This window comes from Haemorhous mexicanus, chromosome 7, assembly GCF_027477595.1.
Source record: "Haemorhous mexicanus isolate bHaeMex1 chromosome 7, bHaeMex1.pri, whole genome shotgun sequence".
Classification (NCBI taxonomy): domain Eukaryota; kingdom Metazoa; phylum Chordata; class Aves; order Passeriformes; family Fringillidae; genus Haemorhous; species Haemorhous mexicanus.
Window position 1 is genome coordinate 10,832,371 of NC_082347.1, and position 20,659 is coordinate 10,853,029.

Here is a 20,659-nt window from a genome sequence, read left to right on the forward strand (position 1 = left end):
TGAGTGCTGAAACTGTGAAATGCACGGGGTAACACCCCTGAGAAGTCTGCTTGGTTTTGGCCAGGCATCCCTTAAGAGACACTCATCCCCCTTCACCATGGCTTTGCCACGTGTTCTGGAAGAACTTCTGCATGGAAAGGGTGCTCAGGCCTTGGCAGGGGCTGCCCAGGGAGCTTTGCAGTGCCCATCCCTGGAGGTGTCCCAGGAAGGGCTGGAGGTGGCACTCAGTGCTCTGGGCTGGGGACAGGGTGGGCACTGGGCACAGCTGGGACTCCATGGCCTTAGAGATCTTTTCCAACCCAAATGTTTCTCTGATTTTTGTGTTTTCACCTCTCATTAGCTGCCCAAAACTTCTGCTGTTTGCTTCAGGTAATCAAGGAGCTGCTTAATCCTGCTCCAGGGGCTTGGTAGTGGTTTCTCAAAATGCAGCTCACGTGGGAGTTCCTCAGAGCTGTCAGAGAGTGCAGGAGGAGGCAAATTGTGCTGGCAAGAGCCAACTTCTTCTCCTGCCTGAGCCTGCCAACATTTCTGGTATCTAAACCTGGGGCTTTGTAGGATGCAAAATAGGAGCCTAAAAAAGGGCGGTAAATTAAGATCTGTGGGGTGAGACACGTTAAAATGCAAGTTAACCAACTCTTGCCTACGGTATTTTTACACCAACAGCAATTTTCAGCGTAGGTGAAAGGGGATTTGAATTTTTTTTTTTTGCTTAAATGATTTTTCTTTTTAAATGTCGAATGCCAAAATATGATATAATGAACAGCAGTGTACTGATATATTTAGAAATCCTAAATGGAGCTGTCTGAGCAACATTCTCTGCAGAGCAACTTGGTTCTGTGACTCTGAGTTGTGTTGAAGTGCAAGAAAACCTGGAAATGTGGAAGCTATTTTCCTGGCTTACAGGTTTAGATCAGGGCAGAGTTGCTTAACCTCTTTTTAAATTGGCATTTTGGTTAAAAATTTGAGTGGATTCTCGTGAAGAACATTCTTCCATCCAGCTATTCAGGAGCAGCCACGCTGAAGATGCTTAAGATCCTGCTCAGAAATTTCCCCTAAAACCTGAAGATGGGCTGTGGGTTGTGTGTTGTGGGAATGGGAATGGAATAAAGAAAATTCATGAGTGTATTTAAAGGCCTCCATGTTACTCGGTCCCAGACTTAAATCCTACTCTTATTCCCGGTTACTGAGACAAGAATAGCTCTCTGGAGTTATATTTAAAATTCCCTTGAAGGAACATCCAGAGTGGGCTTTATCCAGAGCCAAAACAAACAGCTAATGCAGAGTTATCAGCTATTAATGGCACTGGAGCCCAAACAAGCCCCAGATCTTACCCAAAGATCTGAGCTTTCCTCTCCTGCTCTGCTCCTTGGCGGAGTTTTGAAGAGATCCATTTGCTCCCTTGCAGGTTTTAGGATTATCCAGCATTCCAGCCTTCAGGAAGTGCCCTGTGCTGGGGGTTTGTTCCTGCTCTGGGAGCTTTGGCACCCAAGGCCCTCAGGGAGGACCCTCCACCTTGCCTTGGCACCCAGAATTTCACTTTGCTTGCAAAAGCATCTTTGCTGAAGGGTGTGGGCTTCAGGCTGGTGGCTGAGGGATTCAATAATCATCCTGGAAGTTCTGCTTCCTACCTCTGGTTCTTAGGTGGGAACCTAGGAGCTGCCATTAATCCATAGCCCAGGAATGGGTTTGGACTGCTGTCTCTTGATGATGCTCCTTTTGGTATCACTGAAGGCTTTGTGGGTCTCAGCTGCCAGTTTGGAACCTCTGGGTGCATGGCCAGGACACAGGAGATGAGTTCTGCAGATACTTCAATGGAAGGAGGATGTGGAACTGCTGGAGCAACTCCTGAAATTGCTGAGGGGACTGGAGCAGCTTCCCTGTGGAGCCAGGCTGGGAGAGCTGGGGCTGTGAGAAGGGTGTGTGGAGACCTCCCAGCTCCTTCCAGGGTCTGAAGGGACACAGGGAACCTGGAGAGGGACCCTGCATCAATAACTGGAGTGCCAGGACACAGGGAATGGGTTCAAACTGCCAGAGGGGAAATCCAGGTTCCATGGACAGAATAAACTCTTCCCTGTGAGAGTGGGGAGGCCCCAGCACAGACACAGAGCAGCTGTGACTATCCCTGGATCCCTGGCAGTGCCCAAGGCCAGGCTGGACATTGGGGCTTGGAGCACCCTGGGATAGTGGAAGGTGTTTGGGACAGCCTAAGGGGGGTGGAAGGAAGTGATTTTAAGGTCCTTTCCAACCCAAACCACTCTGGGATTCTACTCCAGAGCAGAGCTCAGTGTGTGTTTTAGTCTTGCCTACTCTTTGAACTGCACAAGGGCTTAAATCAGAGTTAGAAGCTCTACAAAGGTGAGCTTTGAGCAAAAAGCTTCCCCAGCCCTGCTGGAAACTTTGCTTTTTGTGCCACTTGGAATGGACACCCCCTTTGGAAAGGGAGATACATCTGGAGACAGCTTTAAAAAAAAAAAATCTGTCTAACACTTCTTGCTGTGTGTTTGTATCCTGCTGGATAGTTTCTGGAAAGCTGGAGCAGGCATAAGCCTTGGCTGTGTTATCCCTTTTTAAGGAAGAGTTTTTTTGGTTTTTTTTTTCCTTTTTCCATGGCCACATTTTGTAGAAGTAAACACTTTTAAACATTTCACAGTGTGGATTTTAAACAGTTGTTGTAGGGATTGGCTGGGTTCTTGTATCCCTCCTCAGATTTGGAGGCAGAGGCTGTATGCTTTTTTTCCATGCTTCTTATCTCTGAAATCAGCTTAATTCCCTGGGCAGGGATATGGAAGGTCCCAAAAAATACAAATAATTTGGATTTTTACAGCAGTGATGACCCAGCCCAAAAAGGTGCCACTGGTTGTAGTAGCTTTGAGCAGGGTTTATTGTATGAGTAAGTAAGAAGTTCTCCTCTCCCAGGACCCTGTGTTTTTACTTCTGTAAACTTGAACTCTCTCTGTCTGCTTGGTCAAGTTCCTGTGGGTGTTTCCCTCCTAAATATGGAGATTTAGGTTAGTAGTAGTAGTTGTTAATTCCTGATGGGGGAAACATCAGAAAAAATACTCCTTCCCCCCCTTTAGTATTGGCATGTTGAAAAGTTTTGCTCAAAGTTTTGAGATGGAAACAGCTAAATGGTCTTGCTTGTTTTTGTCACTCTGAAGAGTGTTTTTTCTTCCCCTTTTTTGCAGGCATCTTTCTGCCTGTCCAACCAGTACATGGCTTCTTATTTTCCTTACTGATCATTTCAAATAGTTTTGCTTCAAAGCTGTGCTGTTAAGCACCCTAACATTTAGAATCATGTCACTAATATTTAAATTGAACTTTAAATTTCTTCTATTTTTCCTGACCCACCTCTGCTTAACCAGCAGCAGATTCCCTGGGGGACGATTCCTGGGTATCTCCCCTTGACCCTCAGGTTCCTGCAGACTCCAAACTGGGGCTGCACCAGTACAGGGTGTGGTGGGAGGGCTTTGGTTTCTGGAAGCATCCCTGGAGGGGTCTGTCAGAAGTTTTTCCATCTGGTCCTAAATTTTCCCCTTCCTTAAAAGCTAGCAAGTGGCTTTTCCACATTGAACTGAGTCCTTTTGGGATGAAGAACAACTTTGTGTGCAGTATTTATTGTACATGCCAGAAGGGACAAACCCAGCGTGGGGAAAGTGGCTTTTGTTGCTCTGAGGGAAGAGCCTGGGATGAGCATTCCTTGGGTTCCTTGGAAAATGGGAATTCCTGTCAGGATAACAACAGCCTGTGCTCTAGTGTTGGCTGTTTTACTGCAGGCATTGCAAAGCATCCCAGAAAAGACTGGGCTGGAAGGGACCTCAAATCCCCATCCACGGGCAGGGACACCTCCCACTGTCCCAGGCTGCTCCAAGCCCCAATGTCCAACCTGGCCTTGGGCACTGCCAGGGATCCAGGGGCAGCCACAGCTTTTTGGGAATTCCATTCCAGCCCCTTCCCCCTCTCCCAGGGAACAATTCCTTCCCAATATCCCTCCTATCCCTGCCCTCTGGCAGTGGGAAGCTATTCCCTGTGTCCTGGCACTGTCCCCAGTCCCTCTCCAGCTCTCCTGGAGCCCCTTTAGGCACTGGAAGGGGCTCTGAGCTCTCCTGGAGCCTTCTCCTCTCCATGTGAACACCCCCAGCTCTCCCAGCCTTTCCTCCCAGCAGAGCTGCTCCATCCCTCTGCTCATCCTGGTGCCTCCCCTGGGCTCTCCCCAACAGCTCCAGGTCCCTCGTGTGCTGGGCCAGCTCTGCAGGTGGGGTCTCACCTGAGCACAGGGGCAGAATCCCCCTCTCTTAAGCTCTCCACCCTGCTGGGGATGCATCTCAGGGGTTTTATTTCCCATCTGTTACAAACCAGTATTTTTATTTATCTCCTGCCTTTGTGCCAGTGGATGTTCATAGCAGGGTTTGAAATTCTGCATTTTATGGCCACTGCAAACCTTTAACACAAGGCTTTCCACAGCTCAACATGGCTTCTCTGCAGGGCCCCTGTTTGCTGGGACAAAAAACTAAATTTCTTTGGCTTGTCGTGTTGGGGGTGCTGGTGGCTGGCTCTGGTTGGGCTGGGGGAGTAGAGCACCCCAGTACAGCACTGGGAGGGGTGGATGGACACTGGGAGGGGTGGATGGACACTGGGAGGGTGGATGGACACCACTCTGTGTGCTTTGCTCCTGAGAGACAGCACGAGCAGGTTTTTATGCATTGAGTGTATTTGTAGGCAACTTGTTAAGGTTCTTTTTGCATGACTTCTGCAAATTCGAATGCAATTAGCTTCTTCCTCCCGTTGCCTTATTAATTACTGTGATGGACCTAAACTGATTTGGGACAGGATGTATCACAGAGGATTGTGCCCTCTTTTTAAACTCTTCATCAAGTCTCCAGCACATTTGGTCATTAATCTTGCAGGAAAACAGGGATGGCTTGGTGCCAGGCTTGCTCTGGAGGGGAAAGATGGCAATAACTGCTTTCTACTCTGAGTGACCCTCTGAAGGCAGACATCCACTCCAGTGCTAAGTAAATATTCATGGAAATCCTCCTCCTTCAGACAAGCTCACTTGGAAACAGTCCTGCTGCCTTACAAATATTGTAGGTTATTTTGTTTGTGCCTCGTTCCTATTAGAAACCTGAACCAGAAAGCACAGAAGAAATGCTGTTGGAAAATAAGAGGTAATGGAACAGCTGTATCTTGTTTAAAGCACTTACTTGCCGTGGCAGGAGTGTGATTTTTAACCATTTAAAATACTTTTTATTCTGTATTACTGGGTAGATTCCTGTATTCACATGTGTGGGATAGCTGCTGTTTTGAAATAATGATGATTAAGGAATGGCGTGGTTTGGAGAAGCATTTGTTATAAATTTTTATTTGAATAATTGGGAACTAGGAGTTAATTCATGTGCTCTGAGGTTCATCTGTTTCTGGGCTGGTGACAAGGTGGGGATTGGGCACAGGCTGGACTTGATGGTCTGGGAGGGCTTTTCCCACCTGGGATTGGACATAAGAATAAACACAATAGAAAAAAGCCTGGTTATTTGAAATGGCTCCTGTGAATTACAGGGAAAGAAAAGATAATAAAAATAAAATAATGTGGAAGTTGCTGAAAGCCTGGCATATGTGAGTGTGTGGGACTGGCAAGCCACAGTGCATGAATAATTTTTCTGAATTATTAAGAGTGATGAAGATTCTCTCACAGGGAACAATAGAGGAGCTCTGCTTGTAGCTCTGACGTTGTATTTTTAGGACCAACTCATTTTCAAGTGAGTCAAACTCTGCTTTTTTTCTTACTCCATTCTAAAAGATGGATGGAATATTTCCTGCTGGAAGGGTTTGGAGCTCCCAGACTATGGAGGGTGGTTTAGTCTGTGGTGGGAAGGGTGGAAGGAGATGATTTTTAAGGTTTTTTTCCAACCCAAAGCAGTCTGGGGTTCTATGAAATGCTCTCATAAATAAGCAGCTGCCTTGCAAGGTGGTTTTGCTCCTCCAGCCAGCCCTGTTTAAGGGCAGCTGGAAGTGCTTTTCTCACAGGCTTTGTAGTCCAAGTCTCATCTTAACCAATTATCCCTACTAATAAAGCCTATTTTGCTTTCAAGCATGACTGAGTTATTATCCAGCCCTTTTCTTGTGGGTATTTAATTTTAGGATGCTCAGATGTGGCAGAGATGAAGCAGTGTTTCATTGATGGCCCAGCCAACGTGTTTTCCTTCATGGTGATGTATTTTGTGGGGTGGTTAAAAGGGTTTGGATGACCTGGGGGGCCCTCTGAGCTTGCTGTGATGTTCCTGTGTTGGGGACAGAGACTGAATCAGGTGGTTCAGATGTTCTCTTACACACTTGAGATAATTTTATTTTTAATATAATAGTGATAAGATTCTTAAGCTCTTGAATTCCCTAAATTTGTTCACATTGTTTTGCTGCTTTTCCCCCAGCTAGAACTATAAAGGCTGAAAAAGACCTTTAAGCTGATTGAGTCCAACTGAGTTTTCCTGTTCCTTTGCTGTTGTTTGGACCAAATTTCCCAAGTCCTCCTCAAATCCTTTCCCATGTTCAATTCCAAGAAGGAGAGCTTTGTTTGGAGCTGAGGATCTCTGCATCCAGAGGGAGGTTTGACTTGGGCCAGCAATTCCCCACTGTCTTTTTGGGTCTTTTCACTTTTGCAGCATCTCCACTTGAAATCCTGACTCTGTCAAGGAGAAATGCAATAACTTTGGAGCCTTGGAATGAAATAAAAGCCTGGAATTGGAGTGCAGGTTGACATGATGAGCACAAAAGCTTTAATTAGGTTTTCTCTGGCGGCCAGTTGGGCACCACCAATAAGGAGCTCGTTGTGAGGAGGATTTGGGGTGGCTGACAGAAGAGCAGTCAGGAGCTGAATCAAGGCACAGCAGGGAGAGCATTGTCTGGCAGATGGAGGAAGTGGGGTGGTGCAGCACCTGGTCAGCCTTACACATCCCCAGCTTTGCTGGAAGGAAGGCATGGCCCAGGTGCAGGGTTACCTGGAGGTCCTTATTTGCACACAGGAGGGGCTGGAGAGGCAGCCAGGGATGGGTGTGAGGGCAGATTCCAACTCTCAGGAATGGTTTTGTGGTGCCCTGAGCCTGCCATGTCCTTGGCAGCCTGGTCCTGTCCCCTGCTGCCCTTCAGCAGGGTCACTTCTGGTGGCCTCTGGTGTCCAGTGGATGAGCTGTGTTGAAATAACCTCCAAACTATCAAAGGAATAAAAAGAATCTTAAACATCAACGAGCTGGCAGTGTGGTGGGTGGGACCCTGAGCTGCTCTAACCCTGTGCAAGGCTGGGCTGATTTGGTGTCAGATTAAGCTCTTTTTGGATTTAAAGATGGGGTAACTGAGAGGTGTTTTAAAAAACTTTTATTCTGTTTTCAGTCTTAGGAGAAGGGTGAGACAATACAGATGTTATAATTCATGACATCACAATCAAAGCCAACTATTTTTTAATTGTATTACACTATAAGTGTTTATAGTTATAACACATTTTTCATGGTTCTATTTCTCTAAAGTATCTAGTCTTATTTGCAAGGCCATCCTTTGAAACTTGCTTCTGGTTCCATTTCTCTCTCCACAAGGTCTGTCCTGTTCCATGGCATTTCTAAGGCAGCATTTCTTGTCCCAAAGTTTGCCTACAGATGCACACACTGTGTGAGCCTTCAGTCAGGCTTTGAGAATTCTCTACAAATCCATTTCCCACAGTTTGGGTCTCTCCAAGTCCCACTTTGGCTCTTTTTCAAGAAGACATGACCCATTAAAGTGTTTTTCTTTGAAAGCTTTGTTTCATATTCATCTTTCCAACAGTTAAATCCCTCCTGGCTGCTCGGGCTCTGCAGGGAGCAGTTCAGCCCCCAGGGTGAGGAGCTGCTGTCCAGCCTGGAGGTGTTTTTAGGAGCTTGAGTTTTGTTAAATCCTCATCTAGACCATTCTCAGTTGCCCACCTGCACAAGTGGATTTAGGGATTTTGTGCCAAACGCCTCCTGTAGTGATTATAATGTAAATACTCAGAGAATCCATGTAGTGTCACCCTTTGGTGTGCTCCAGTTTGTATAATTAATAGAAAATATAATAAACCAAGTAATAAATCTGTTACCTTCTCATTTGTGCTTCCTTTCAGTTTTGTGTATGGAAGATATTCCAAGTAGCTGTGTTAATGTAGATGTGAAACTTGTAGCTAAAAGAGGATTTTGCAACTCCACAAAATCTATTTTTATTGCAGTGCTGGACGTGTCTAAAGCTTATTTACAAAAAACAATTGCAAGTTCACGTCTGTGTAATTTTTTTCTTTGATTTCTCTGCAAGTTTTTAGGGAAAACACTGATTTTTTTTTCTAAATTTATTTGTTCCCCAGGTCCAAGGAGCTAATAAAGGAAGCAATCCTTGACAATGACTTCATGAAGAACCTGGAATTGTCCCAGATCCAGGAGATTGTGGATTGTATGTACCCTGTGGAGTATGGCAAGGACAGCTGCATCATCAAGGAGGGAGATGTGGGTTCCCTGGTCTATGTCATGGAAGGTAGGGTTGGGAAAAATTTATTTATTCCTTGTTTTTTTCAACACTTGGACACAAAACCTTTCGTGGGAAAAAAAGGTTTCAGAGAAAGAGGTTGTCTAAATATGGTTGCTTAAAAATTGTGTGGACTGCTTTTGCCTGGAAAATTCTGCCTGGATTTGTGTGCCTGCCTGGCTAAAGAAAGGAGGTGAAAGCTGTTAACCCTGCATTGGAATAAACCTCCCCTAAGCAGAGTTGCTGTGCTTGGAGGTGATGGTTTGCTGGATCAATGAGGATATTAACAGAAGGAATAGAGATGGGAAGTGGCTGTGGAGCAGGGAGAAGGTGCTCAAAGCCTCCTCCCAGGTGGGGCACAGCACATGGGGATCTCCACAGGAGAGACTACTTTTCATCCTTGGGAGAATGGAAAATGGTGTTGGTGCATCCTGGGCACAAAGGAAGAGCAGCCCCTGTGTTCCAGCACGTGCTGTGTCCCAGGATGTGCTGGGGTTTCTCATTCAGCTTTGTAAAAATCTTCTAGCATATGTTGCCAATGCTCTGCCTTTCCAAAATCCCAGCTCCTTGTCCTTGTCCTTGTCTGCTTTCCAGGTTGTCTCGCTCTCCACGTGTCAAACTGAGCATATTTTGTGCTTTTTATTGTTAAGGAAGTGCATGTCAGCTGTCAGAGTTACTGAGCTGGAGCAAACCTCGTGTGCATCCAGAGTGGCTGATGCTGACTTCTCAGGGAAATATCCCTGTTTTCCTTCCTGCTGTGATTTGGTACCACAACAGATAAAAGCTTATCAAATTCTCCTTGCTCCTCACCAGAACTATCTGGTAGACTCAAACATTTTGGCCAGATAACACTTTTTCACTTGCTCATCCATATTTTAATATCTTCAATTGTTCTTTTAAACAAAAATCTTTCCAAGGCAGTAAGCCATCCTTTAAACAAGCTTTCCTGCCAAATTCCTCATGCTGTATAGTTGCAAATACTCCTCACTGCTTTCCCAAAACAACTTGAAGCTTCTGTCCTTTTAAGGTTAAGTCCTTTCTCAAGGCACAGGTTTAATTCCTCTGGTTTTTCATGGTTTTGAATTTTGCACATTGAAATGGTTTTTATGTGAATTATGTGTTTCCACCCCCAGCACTGCATGGAAAGATTTAAGGTTTGCATGGAAAGATTTAAGGCTTTCAGTCCTCTGAATACAGAGGCTACTTTGAGGTGCACAATCTGTTCTGTTGATGATAAAAAACTGCTTTAAAATAATTCAGGAATGGTATTTTCTTCCTAGTAGAAATGTGAAGGATTTGCCCTGTGCAGTTTTGTGCTCACTTTCCAAACTCTCCCCAGACCAGAGGTTTGCTCATGGGGTTTTTGCTGCCTGGCTGCTTTTGGGATGTTGTGTTCAGTGCTGTCCCTGGGAAAAAAAAACAAACAACAAAACAAAAACCCTAAGAACAGGACACATGTTGGAATCAGGGTGCATTTATCTCCTGCTCAGCCTCTTCCCACTCCCTGGAGAGGATTTTGGGGGGGATTTAGAGGCAGAACTGTTTCCATCATGGTTTGGGGTATTGAGCATGGCTTGGTACTCAGATCAGCCTTTACTGCTGATAGATTTTATCTTATTTATGGTCATTATTTAGCCTTGTGGTGATGAGTGTGCAACAAATGTGTGTCAAAACCAAATTTTGTGCTTTTTGGGCACTTGAGGTTTTCCATGTTCTCCTGGCAGCCCTGTGTGAGTGAGGGCACGACTTGGCTCTTCCCTTGGCTTTGTAATTTAATTTAAGATTATTTAGATAGCTCCCTAAATATGCATAATGCTTTGCAAACCCAATTATGGAGAGTTTATAGTCTGTGTTGAGACATAATGCAATGAGTGATGATGAAGTCATGGAAATGGGAGAGAACATTATCAAATAGGTTGGGCTATGGTTCTGAGAGCTCATTTTAGCTCATCATTCTATGTCCTCTCAATTATTAACACAATCAACCCAAATAAAATCTCTGTTCTTTGCAAAACTCTACTGGAGAGACCCATCTTTGAGTATTACTGAGAGGTGTTTTCTGAAAAATCAAATAAATTCTCATTCCTTTTCCCTTCCTTACTTGGGCTCTTGCTCTTCTTTAAGCTGCTAGTGACAAAAACCAGAGCTTTGAGTCAGGAGCTGAAGTTTCTCAGCAAGCAGGATCCTGAATTTAGAGCTTCTTTGCTTTTAATAAGTCTAATAAGCATTTTTAATTTTTTTTTTTATTCTGTAGTGACTTTACCCACAGTCTGTGTTGTGCCAGCCAAATTCCCACCTCTAGGGGTAGGAGGGCTCCTGGTTCAGGCTTTCAGGCACTGGCCCCACCATATCCTATTCCTTAAAACACTTTATTTCTCTGGCTTCACCCTCCCTGTGCTGTTCTTTCAGCCCTCTGAGAATGCCCCTTGATTCCCTCTTGTTCAAAAAGTAGCAAGAAACCCCCTCACCTTTTCTTTATTAACTGAAATGGGTCAAGAGATGCCCTACACCTTGAGCAACACCAAAAAATTTCCCTTACAGCTGGGCTTTGAAGGTGGGAATGAATGTACTTGTGATGTGACAGGTACCCATCAGGGGCTGAAATTGCTGGCAGCATTAAATATCCCTACTGTGCCCACCTCCAGCAGGAATATTCCTCCAGGCTGTGAGACTGGGAATGAACCAAGGGGGATGAGTGATGCTCTGCCTTAAACTACTCCACACGGGAATTCTCAGCTCTGCAGGGAAAAACAATTGTGAGAGAAAAATAAATTTATTTATTGGATATATTCCCTTTCCTGGGAGAAAGTTTGCTGCTCTGAGAGTGGGTCAAATGGAGAGTTCCTAGAGCCAAAAAAAGTTATTGTTAATTAACCATAGATGAGTCTGCTACCTCCTTTTTTTTTTTTTTTTAAGGGAAAAAACCCTTAAACATTTCCCTGGATGTGTTTAAAAACAGAGTGGATGTAGCACTGGGTGCCATGGTTTAATTGAGGTGTTAGTGCTGGGTTGGGCTGGATGATCTGCAAGTTCTCTTGCAAACCCAGTGATTGTGTGAATTCTGTGAATTTTCCAAGCGCTACATTTGCAGGTTTGCATTTGCTGACTTTGCAACATTCCTAACATTTTGCTGAAAGCACTTAAAAACGTGGCAGGCTGGAGAGGTGTTTTCAGAGAGCTCCACCTCAGATCTGGGTGGTGTTGACAGGCTGGGGCTGTGCGTGGGTGCTGCCTCACACTGATGAAGATAAATGTGAAATCTCACCTCTGACCCCAAATGTTTCCTCTGGCTGAGCCACCCAGCTGCAGGCTGTCAGGTTGGATTAGGGCAGGAAGATCCTGTGCAGAAATCAGCTGGTAAGGTCCAGGTTGGAGGCTCTCCTGTGAATAAACAGCTATTTTTAGAAAAAGATTTAGAATAGAATTGAGGGTTTTTGGGAATTTTAGTCATAGGTATAGAGTCCTCCCTTTAGGGTTGGTGCCATTCCCATGAAGCATGGAAGAAATAATTCAGTGACACAGGGGGAAAGGGGAATTCCTTGGATTGACTCTTTTGTGGCTCATGGTTTTGTAGGCTGTCAGGTTGGATTAGGGCAGGAAGATCCTGTGCAGAAAGCAGGCGGCAAGCTCCAGGTTTGAGGCTCTCCTGTGAATAAACAGATTTTTAATTTTTTTTTTTAGAATAAAATTTTGACTATAGTTGGTTTTTTTTTTTTGTTTTTTTTTTTTTTTTTTTTTAGTTTTTTTAGAAATTTTAGTCATAGGTATAGAGTCCTCCCTTTAGGGTTGGTGCCATTCCCATGAAGCATAGAAAAAATAATTCGGTGACACAGGGAAAAAGGGGAATTCCTTGGATTAACTCTTTTGTGGCTCCTGGTTTTGTATTGTCAGTGGGTGCTGCACATGAATTCTGAGCCTGCAGCTCTGCACACACCTGCAGAACCAGAGGGAAGAAAAATCCCCTGTGTGCTCCTGCTTCTATAGGCATGGAGAGGGAAGAAGCAGCTTTTTGAGAACCAGCCCCTGTTTTAGTATTTTTCCCTCTCCTCTTAAATTTCCTTTTATTTGTGTCTTCAGCTGTGGGGATTTGCCTTTTATTTTTAAAGGTGACTTTGTCTCTTGCTTCCTTCTTGGTAGCTCCCCCAAAAGGAAGGGTCTAACTGTGGTTTCCCATGGGAATGTGGGTTTCTGGGAGTCTTGGGAAGCAGTGTGATCCTAGAAACTGTGGGATCTGCTGGGACATGGAGCTGGGTGTTGATAAGGGAACACAAACAAGGTCTGTGTGGCTGTTTGAAGTACAGAGACAAATGGGAGTCCTTCCACGGGGTGAAAATTAAAAAACACAAGAGTACAAAAAAAAAAAAAAAAAAAAAACAAACAAAAAAACCCCACAAACCAAAAAAACCCAAACAAAAACCACAAAACCAAACCCCTGTGAGAGTCAGAACAGGAGCTGACCCCCTGTGTGTCAGGGTGGTGGCACAGTCCCATCCCAGGGGGGCTCAGGGTGGTGGCACAGTCCCATCCCAGGGGGGCTCAGGGTGGTGGCACAGTCCCATCCCAGGGGGGCTCAGGGTGGTGGCACAGTCCCATCCCAGGGGGGCTCAGCCCTCCTGCAGTGCCAGCTGTGGTTCTGCTGGAGCAGGGATCCTGCACAAGGGGGGAGTTTTCCTCTGCAGCTCCAGGGCTGCTGGAGATGGGCCTGCTCTCCCTCTGGGAATGCAGGGGAGCAGAAAGCTGCTCCTCTGGGAATGCAGTGGGCAAAGGCTGCTGTGCTGTTCCAAACCTCAGATTGTATCCAGGTAGGAATGCTTGGCTCCTCCCCTGGGCGGGGCATCTCCCCATGGGATGGTGGAATTTGATCAGCCCTGCAGGGACACTCGCTGGCCATGGACAGAAGATAATTAATAATTAATGGCCATGAACAGAAGAGAACTGCCTCACCTCTGACAGATGGGGATAGACTCCACACCCCCATTTCCAACCTCAGACACTCCGTGTGGCAAGGAATGAATTAGAAATGATGGCAATGTGGGAATTTCTGCACAGCCTGCCAACAAATCCCTGTTCTCCGAGGGGCCTGCCTTTCCCAGGACTTCCCACGGGGTTTGAGAAAATGTCTTCCTTGCTCTCCTGTTTCATGCTTTCATCTGCTTTTGTACTGTTCATTTTTGTTTCTTTCATCCTGGTATTGCAGGGTTGGGCAGCAGTCAAATCAGGGTATTTTCTCTGCAGGCTTCATGGCTTTCCTGCCTCTTGGACAAATTGGGTTGTCCTGCCATACCCAGGGCAAATCTTCCACTGTTATCAGCTCATTATTTTAATTTTACGGTGTCTTAATTATTAACTCTTCCAAGAGTATTATTTACCCATATTAGTGATGGGGAATTAAACATTTCTTGTACTTATTTCATGAAATGTTCATGAGATGAAATGGGATATGAAAGGATGATTGGGTTTGTGACAGATGTGGTTTGATATCCTGGACAGAGCAGTTATTTTTAAAACTGCACAACTAAAACTTAGCACTTAAAAAGCAAGCAGAAATAATGGTGAAGTCATCTCTTTTCAGCAAGGAAAATCTAATCTTTGGTTAACTAAGCCAATGTTTGGTAGGGAGGAGAAGAAAATGGGATCCAAGCTGGGACTGATGGCTTCAGACTTCCCCAGTTTGTGAAGATGTTGCGGGACCGGCGGAGGAGAGGAGGGACTGGAGCATAATTGATGATTTATACAGATATTTGATGATTTATACAGATATAAATCCCCCAAAGAGCAAAGTCTCTGTCCTCAGCCAAGCCCTGCTGCCAGCACAAATTCCTGTTGGAATTGGATGAGAGGGGCCTGCTGGCAGGTTCTTCTGCGGGGCTGTAGAAGTTTGAGTGTCAAGCTGACCTGAGAATTCCTTTCATTTCTCCGGTGAATGCCCAGCTTTCTTTGGGATCTGCTCCTATTCACAGTGATTTACTCCTCTTGCCATTCCTCTAATCATTACCTGAGCCTCTCTGAGTCTTTCTGCAGTGTGGTACTGACACAAAACTGGGGCAGCCTTGGCAAAAGCTGAAAGAATTCATTGCTGGGGAGGAGAACTCTGAGTTTATCAAACAGATAAATCATTCTGTAAATGCTTTCCTACAACCTGCTTCATCCCCAGGCAGCCAGATATCCATCTATCCCTCTCCAGGGAAAACAGGGGATAGGTGTAACCTCTTCCAAAACAGTTCCCACTGGATGATAAATGTAATTATAATGGATTTTCCCCCCACATAGGATCATAGCTGATGTGCCATTTATTTTTGTACTGCTCAGCAGTTATTTGAAGGCTGCTTTGTGGTGAAGGGGGTTTTATTTACCAAAGAAATTGGGGAGATAAAGCTTCATTCATTTTATTAATAATAGCAGCTGGAAAGGGAGGCACAAATGTCTTTTTTGTCCCTCCTGCTGTTCCATGACTCCCTTTTGTTGTGGCTCCCACATGTGAAATGTGAAATAAAAGGACTTTTCAGCCCAGCAGTGAACATGGGGGAGCCTGGAGTCTGACCTTTGGTTGTGCCCCTTCAACTCCAGGGCTCTGCAACTCAGGCTGTGTGTGCAGATAGAAAAATTCCATGGTTAGAATCCAAGCTATCATTAAAGGACCAGTAAAGGGAGGGCTCACTTTGGGTGGGCTGCACTGGCTTTGGGTTCCTTGTTGGCTTGGAAAACTCATCTACAAAAATAATCAGACCATGGGAGCTCTGTGCCCTTTGTTCCTGCTCTTGGTTGTGAGGAGAGAGCTCGAAATCACCAATTTTGGGAAGGGGAAGGAGAGAGAGGCTGGGTCACAATTCTACAAATACAGAATAGCCTGAGCTGGAAGGGATCCCATCAGGATCAGCTCCTGCTTTTTCTGGAATCCTGCAGAGTCTCCTGGAGGAGCTCATCCCAAAGAGCTGCTGAGTAGTGAGTTCATCACTGCTATTCCAGGCAGGAATGGGTGACATGGGGGAGACCATTCCTCTTGGTCCCAGGGAGCTTTTCCATGTTTCTTAAACACTTCACCTTGGTTGAACATCTCTTCACCCCATGGGAAGCTCATGAGAACATTTCCTGCATTTTCTTCTCCACTGAGGCTTCTCCTTTTTTTGGTGGGGAAAAACCTCCCATGGATTTCTCTATTTTGGATTTTTGGCCAAGGCTTTGTGCAGCCCAGAAGTTTGACAGAGACAGGTCTGAGAATAAATCCAAACAAAAGGATAAAACTGGGAGGGATGATGGGGGGAGATGTTTGCATTGCATTATTTGTCAAAGTTTTCTGATTTTTCCTTTGCTTTGATGTGCAGGGGTCCTGATCTGCAACTTCTTTGCAGCCCTGGCAGATGGTTTTGGGGGAAAAATGAGAATTCTGCTCTCAGGAAACAAATCAAAATGTCAGATCAATGTTTGCACTGTATTTATCTAAAATAATGGAAATTACAGTGTATCCCAGCAGCTGCTGCTCCTCGCACATCCAGGCACAGATGATAATTAAATGCAATCAGAACACGTTGCATTTAAGATGGAAAAACTAATAAAAATAAGATGTTTGCCATCCTTGTGCTAAATATTTTCATAGCCTCTCGGTCCTGACTGCAAAAGCTATTTTGTGGAGCTACCAGAACATGAAATAACAGTGGGTGAGGTTTCTCATATTCTAAATAGCAGCAGCCAGGATTTGAGATGCTGCAGATCTGGAAAAGCAATAATCCTGGGGTGGTTCTGCAGCCCCATCCTTCCAGAGGAGCTCCACAAGGGACTCTTTATCACTGCTGAAACTCTGTAAACTCTTATCTTGGAGTAGGAGGTAACTTGAAGTCATTTTCTGCCTGGATTGGGAGGCTTTTTTTTTTTTTTATTTTTAGTGGTAGTGATGTATAACTTCACAGGCTTCCTAAAGTTAATTGTATTTTTTGTTGCTTGTTCTTCTGCTCCCAGCTCTTTCTTCTCATTGCATTTTTGGAAGGATAGAGAGGTCCACGAGCTTTTGTTTGTAACTATGTGAAATCTGACTGAAATGAGGGGTTTTTTTTCCTCCCAGAGTTTTCAGCCCAAAACACTGTGTTCTTTTGGCCTGTTCTCCTGTGACAGTTATTCCCCTCAGAAAAGAGAAGTCCAGTTGTAATGTGGATTAAAGATGTGCAGTGGGGAGTGAGGAACTGCTATGGCAAAGCCCTTAGGATCATGGGACAAGTCAGGGTGGAAGGGACATCTGGTGCCACATCCCTGCTCCAGCAGGGTCATCCCAGAGCACCTGGCACAGGATTGTGTCCACTGAAAATGGTGAATAACTCAGGAATTTACTGCAGGAGTCCCTGCAAAAAATGTTCCTAAGGGTCATGGAACCATTTGTGCCCCTAAACCTGTAACCCGTGGCAGGGGTTGGAACAAGGTGAGCTTCAAAGTTCCTCCCAGCCCAAAGTTCAGGATTTATTTGGCAGCAGTAAGATGGAGAACTGACATCACTGCTGAAATTTAAGTTTTCCAGTGATCCCTAGAGGAGGTTTGTAGTAACCCATGGGGTAAAAATTCCACAGTGGCTGAGGAAAATCCCCAAGTGTCAGGTCCCAGGATAGAGTTTTTTAGAGCCAGCTGGTCAACGTGGCCTGAAATGAGAACCAGCTCCAGAGATCTCCATTTAGCATTGTGCTCCTGTGTTCAAATTTGGACTGAAAAAAACCCATGGAAGATCTTTTTTTTTTTAAGCAAGGAATGTTTTTGGTTCCTGGTTGGTAGAAGATAAGAGAAGGAGATGTCCTTGGGAATGTTCATCTGGAGGGAACAAGTGGACCTGCTGCATGATGAATGAAAAGAAAGGAAGTTTATTTTTTGCTTTCCACCAGCAGCCTCTGCTTATTATCATTTGTCAGCTCTCTCCAGGACGTTGCTTTCCTTCTTGGAAAAACCAGGCCTTTTTCACAGACCCCACTTGGCTGAACATATTTAACACTGCAGAACTTACTTTGCTCATCATTGCTGCTGGGAGGATCATTTATATCCTGCTCTTGTGCTCTGTGGACTGGAACAAAAAGCATTTGGGTTTCCTCAGGAGCTTTGGGTGGTGGTTGGGAAGATCAAGGGCATGGAGAGTGCTGAGAAGTCCCAACAGCTTCTTATGCTGCTTTGCCTTTTAAATTTTAATATTAATCTCAGTTTTCTGTCTTACTTTGGCAAAATCAACCCTAGATGGTTTGGGCTGGGAGGGACCTTAGAGAACATTTCATTCCCTGCCATGGGCAGGGGCACCTTCCACTGTCCCAGGTTACTCCAACCTGCCCTGGAACAATTCCAAGAGAGCCTTTGATTTAGCTGACAATAAAAGCAGGGCTGGAGCTCTTTATCCCTTTTTCTGGTCCCCAGATTTGCTTCCCAGTTCTGCAGCTGGGTGATTTCCATGTGTTAGCATTCCGAGCCAGGTCCTTGGGTGACACAAACCAGCACAGCCCCATCTGTCACCGAGCTGCTGTCTCCATGCTCTGTTTAATGTTGTTATTTACCAGAGGAAGATGAGCAGTAAGTGAAACCTTTCCTTCGTGCTCTGGCCTGAAACGAGGCAGGCTGAAAAAGAGACTGAGAGCTGGGGCCAAAGCAGAACATAAACTCTCTCAGTAAATGAAAGCTGATGGGAGGCAATGGAGTGTGGAATGGGATACAGATTTTGGGACTTCCACTGAGGGCTGTTCAGTGCTGATCGGGCCAAGGCAGGAAGGAGTGGGGGAAGGGACCTCAAAGGGACACTTTCCACTGTCCCAGGCTCCTCCAAGCCCCAAAGTCCTACCTGGCTTTGGGCACCCTGTGCCAGGGCCTGCCCAATATCCCATCCATCCCTGCCCTCTGGCTATGGGAAGCCATTCCCTGTGTCCTGGCCCTTCATCCTTTGTCCCAAGTCTCTCTCCATGTTTCCTGTACCTCCTTCAGGCCCTGCAAGGCCACAGTTTGGTCACCCCAGAGCTTCTCCTCTCCAGGTGAACAATCCCAGCTCTCCCAGCCTTTTCTCCCAGCAGAGCTGCTCCATCCCTCTGCTCATCCTGGTGCCTCCCCTGGGCTCTCCCCAGCAGCTCCAGGTCCCTCCTGTGCTGGGCCCCATGGAATAGATAAATCCCATTCCTTAGGGTTACCAATATCTGAACAGGTTAAGGGTTAAAAACTCTCACTGGGCTTTTGTTCCCCCTGAGTAGGTGATGAAAATGATCTGTTTCCTAATACAGTTTTAATTTTCTGAACCCTACGAGTCAGAATTGGCACTCAGGAGGCGTTTCCAGAGCTGTGCATTGTGCTGCAGCACACAGCAAAAAGAGGTGCTGGAGATTTATTTCCCTGTCTGGAGATGAGTTATAAGTACATTCACCACATTATGCAGATCAGCTGTCAGACTGTGGGATATCTGCATCAGGAATGGCTCTGATGCCAGAATAGAAATCAGGGAGTATTCACTCCAATATTACAAATTAGTGATTTTAAGAGCTCCATAAGGAGTGGAAGGAATCAGGGTTTTTAAAAGCTCAGAATAAACAAGTTAATGCAGTGACAGTGCTGTGGGTGTGACTAGCATCTCTGCTGGGGTTTCTCAGAGTCCTGTCAGCCTGATTCCGGTTGTCCTGTGTTTATTCAGGATGTTATTCCCCATAAGGGGGAGGTCCTGACACAGGTTGCCAGAGAAGTTGTAGATTTTCAATCCCTGGAAGTGTCCAAAGCCAGTCTGGACAAGGCTTTAAAGCTCATCCAGTTCCTCCTCCTGCCATGGGCAGGGACAGCTCCCACCAGAGCAGAGTCCTCTGGATTGTGGAGAAGGGGAATAGGGAACACTGCCAAGGATGAGGGGGTTTCTACCATCTGGGAATTAGGAGTCACCAGCACACCCAAAGAGGCAACAAGTCTTAAGAACAAAAAAAAAAAAAGAAAAAGCTTTTTTTTTTTTTTTCCCCTCTTTTTTTCCAGTGGTGAAAGACAGGATACACATTTGACATAAACAATTCCTTAGGAAATGTAGACAGTTTTACATTTCAAGTATGATTCCCTTCCTAAGGGAACGTGTAATTTTGTTAATTTGACTTAGCTATTTCCTTCCATGGCATTTGTTCTGTCAGCTTTGCTATGTGCAGGATATTTGGAATATATCCCTGGTGGCCTGTGAGACCTTGTGCTCACTCATCCCTGGATGTCCTTCCTGATCCCTGGAAAGATTTGAAGCATGGAAAAGATACCCTTTAAAGAACCAGAAGGGTTCACTGGATCTTGGTGTGCATTAACAGCAGCCATGTTTCTTTGGAAAGAAATGCTTTCCCAACATCCCTGCTCTGGTTCAGCCTAGTGATTACCACAAAAACCTGGCCAGAACAGGTTGGGAGCAGCTGCAAACGGAACTGCTCAACATCACAGATTCCTATCAGGCTCTAATGAGGCAAAAATTAGCTCTCCCCATGGCAGATGATTGCTAATGTGCTGGAATATTGCTGCTGCTGCTTCCAGCCTGCTTGGAATTCTGACATCATCCCCTCACACTGGGACTGTGAGCACACCCTGCTTCTCCTTGTGGGGCTCAAGTCCTTCAGGACATCAAAGTCGGGCAGAGAAAAGAGAACTGGGTTTGTTAAATGACTGAGTTTTTCCAAGATCAGGCACTGCTGCCTCGTGTCACAGCTCCAGTGGTTCAGTCCAGTTCCCTGAGTGCTTCAGTAGCACCTTCCCTGTTCCCAGTGGTGAGCTGGGCACAAAGGTTTGCTGGGCTGCCTTGGTGCTGCCTGGAGGATTGGGCACCACAGCTCCTCCTCGGGGCTTTCCATCACAAAACCAGCCTGAAAACTGGTCTGTGCTGGGAGAAAACAGCACCCAACTTTATTATCTGGTGAAGAAAGGAAACTTTAGTGGTTAGTTTGTTAATGAAGGTGATTAAAGCAAAGTGTCTCAGCTTTTTCCTTGCTGGTTCTGTGGTGGGAAGGGATGTTCAGGTAGAACATCTGGCTGGGAAAGCCTCAAGTCATCCAGCAGGGAAGCTGAGTGATTTTTCCTCCAGCTCACATTGGATAGAGCTAAAAGTGCCAGTCCCAGGGAGTCTGGAGAGTTGCTGATGGAGTATTGAGAACACTTGCACCCCTCAGGCCTCACACCCCCCTGGCTGACTAATAGCAGCATAAAA

The 20,659-nt window shown here is 45.5% G+C and overlaps 1 protein-coding gene across 2 annotated transcripts in view; it reads left to right on the top strand.

Annotated features, from left to right (window-relative positions):
• The window catches only part of PRKG1 (protein kinase cGMP-dependent 1), a 374,427-nt gene that overhangs the window by 53,234 nt on the left and 300,534 nt on the right, over positions 1-20,659 (top strand). For both annotated transcript variants that reach the window (XM_059851089.1, XM_059851088.1), the window contains exon 2: positions 8,351-8,517. In XM_059851089.1, coding sequence (XP_059707072.1) covers positions 8,351-8,517 — 167 coding nt within the window. The remainder of the gene's footprint in view (positions 1-8,350; positions 8,518-20,659) is intronic.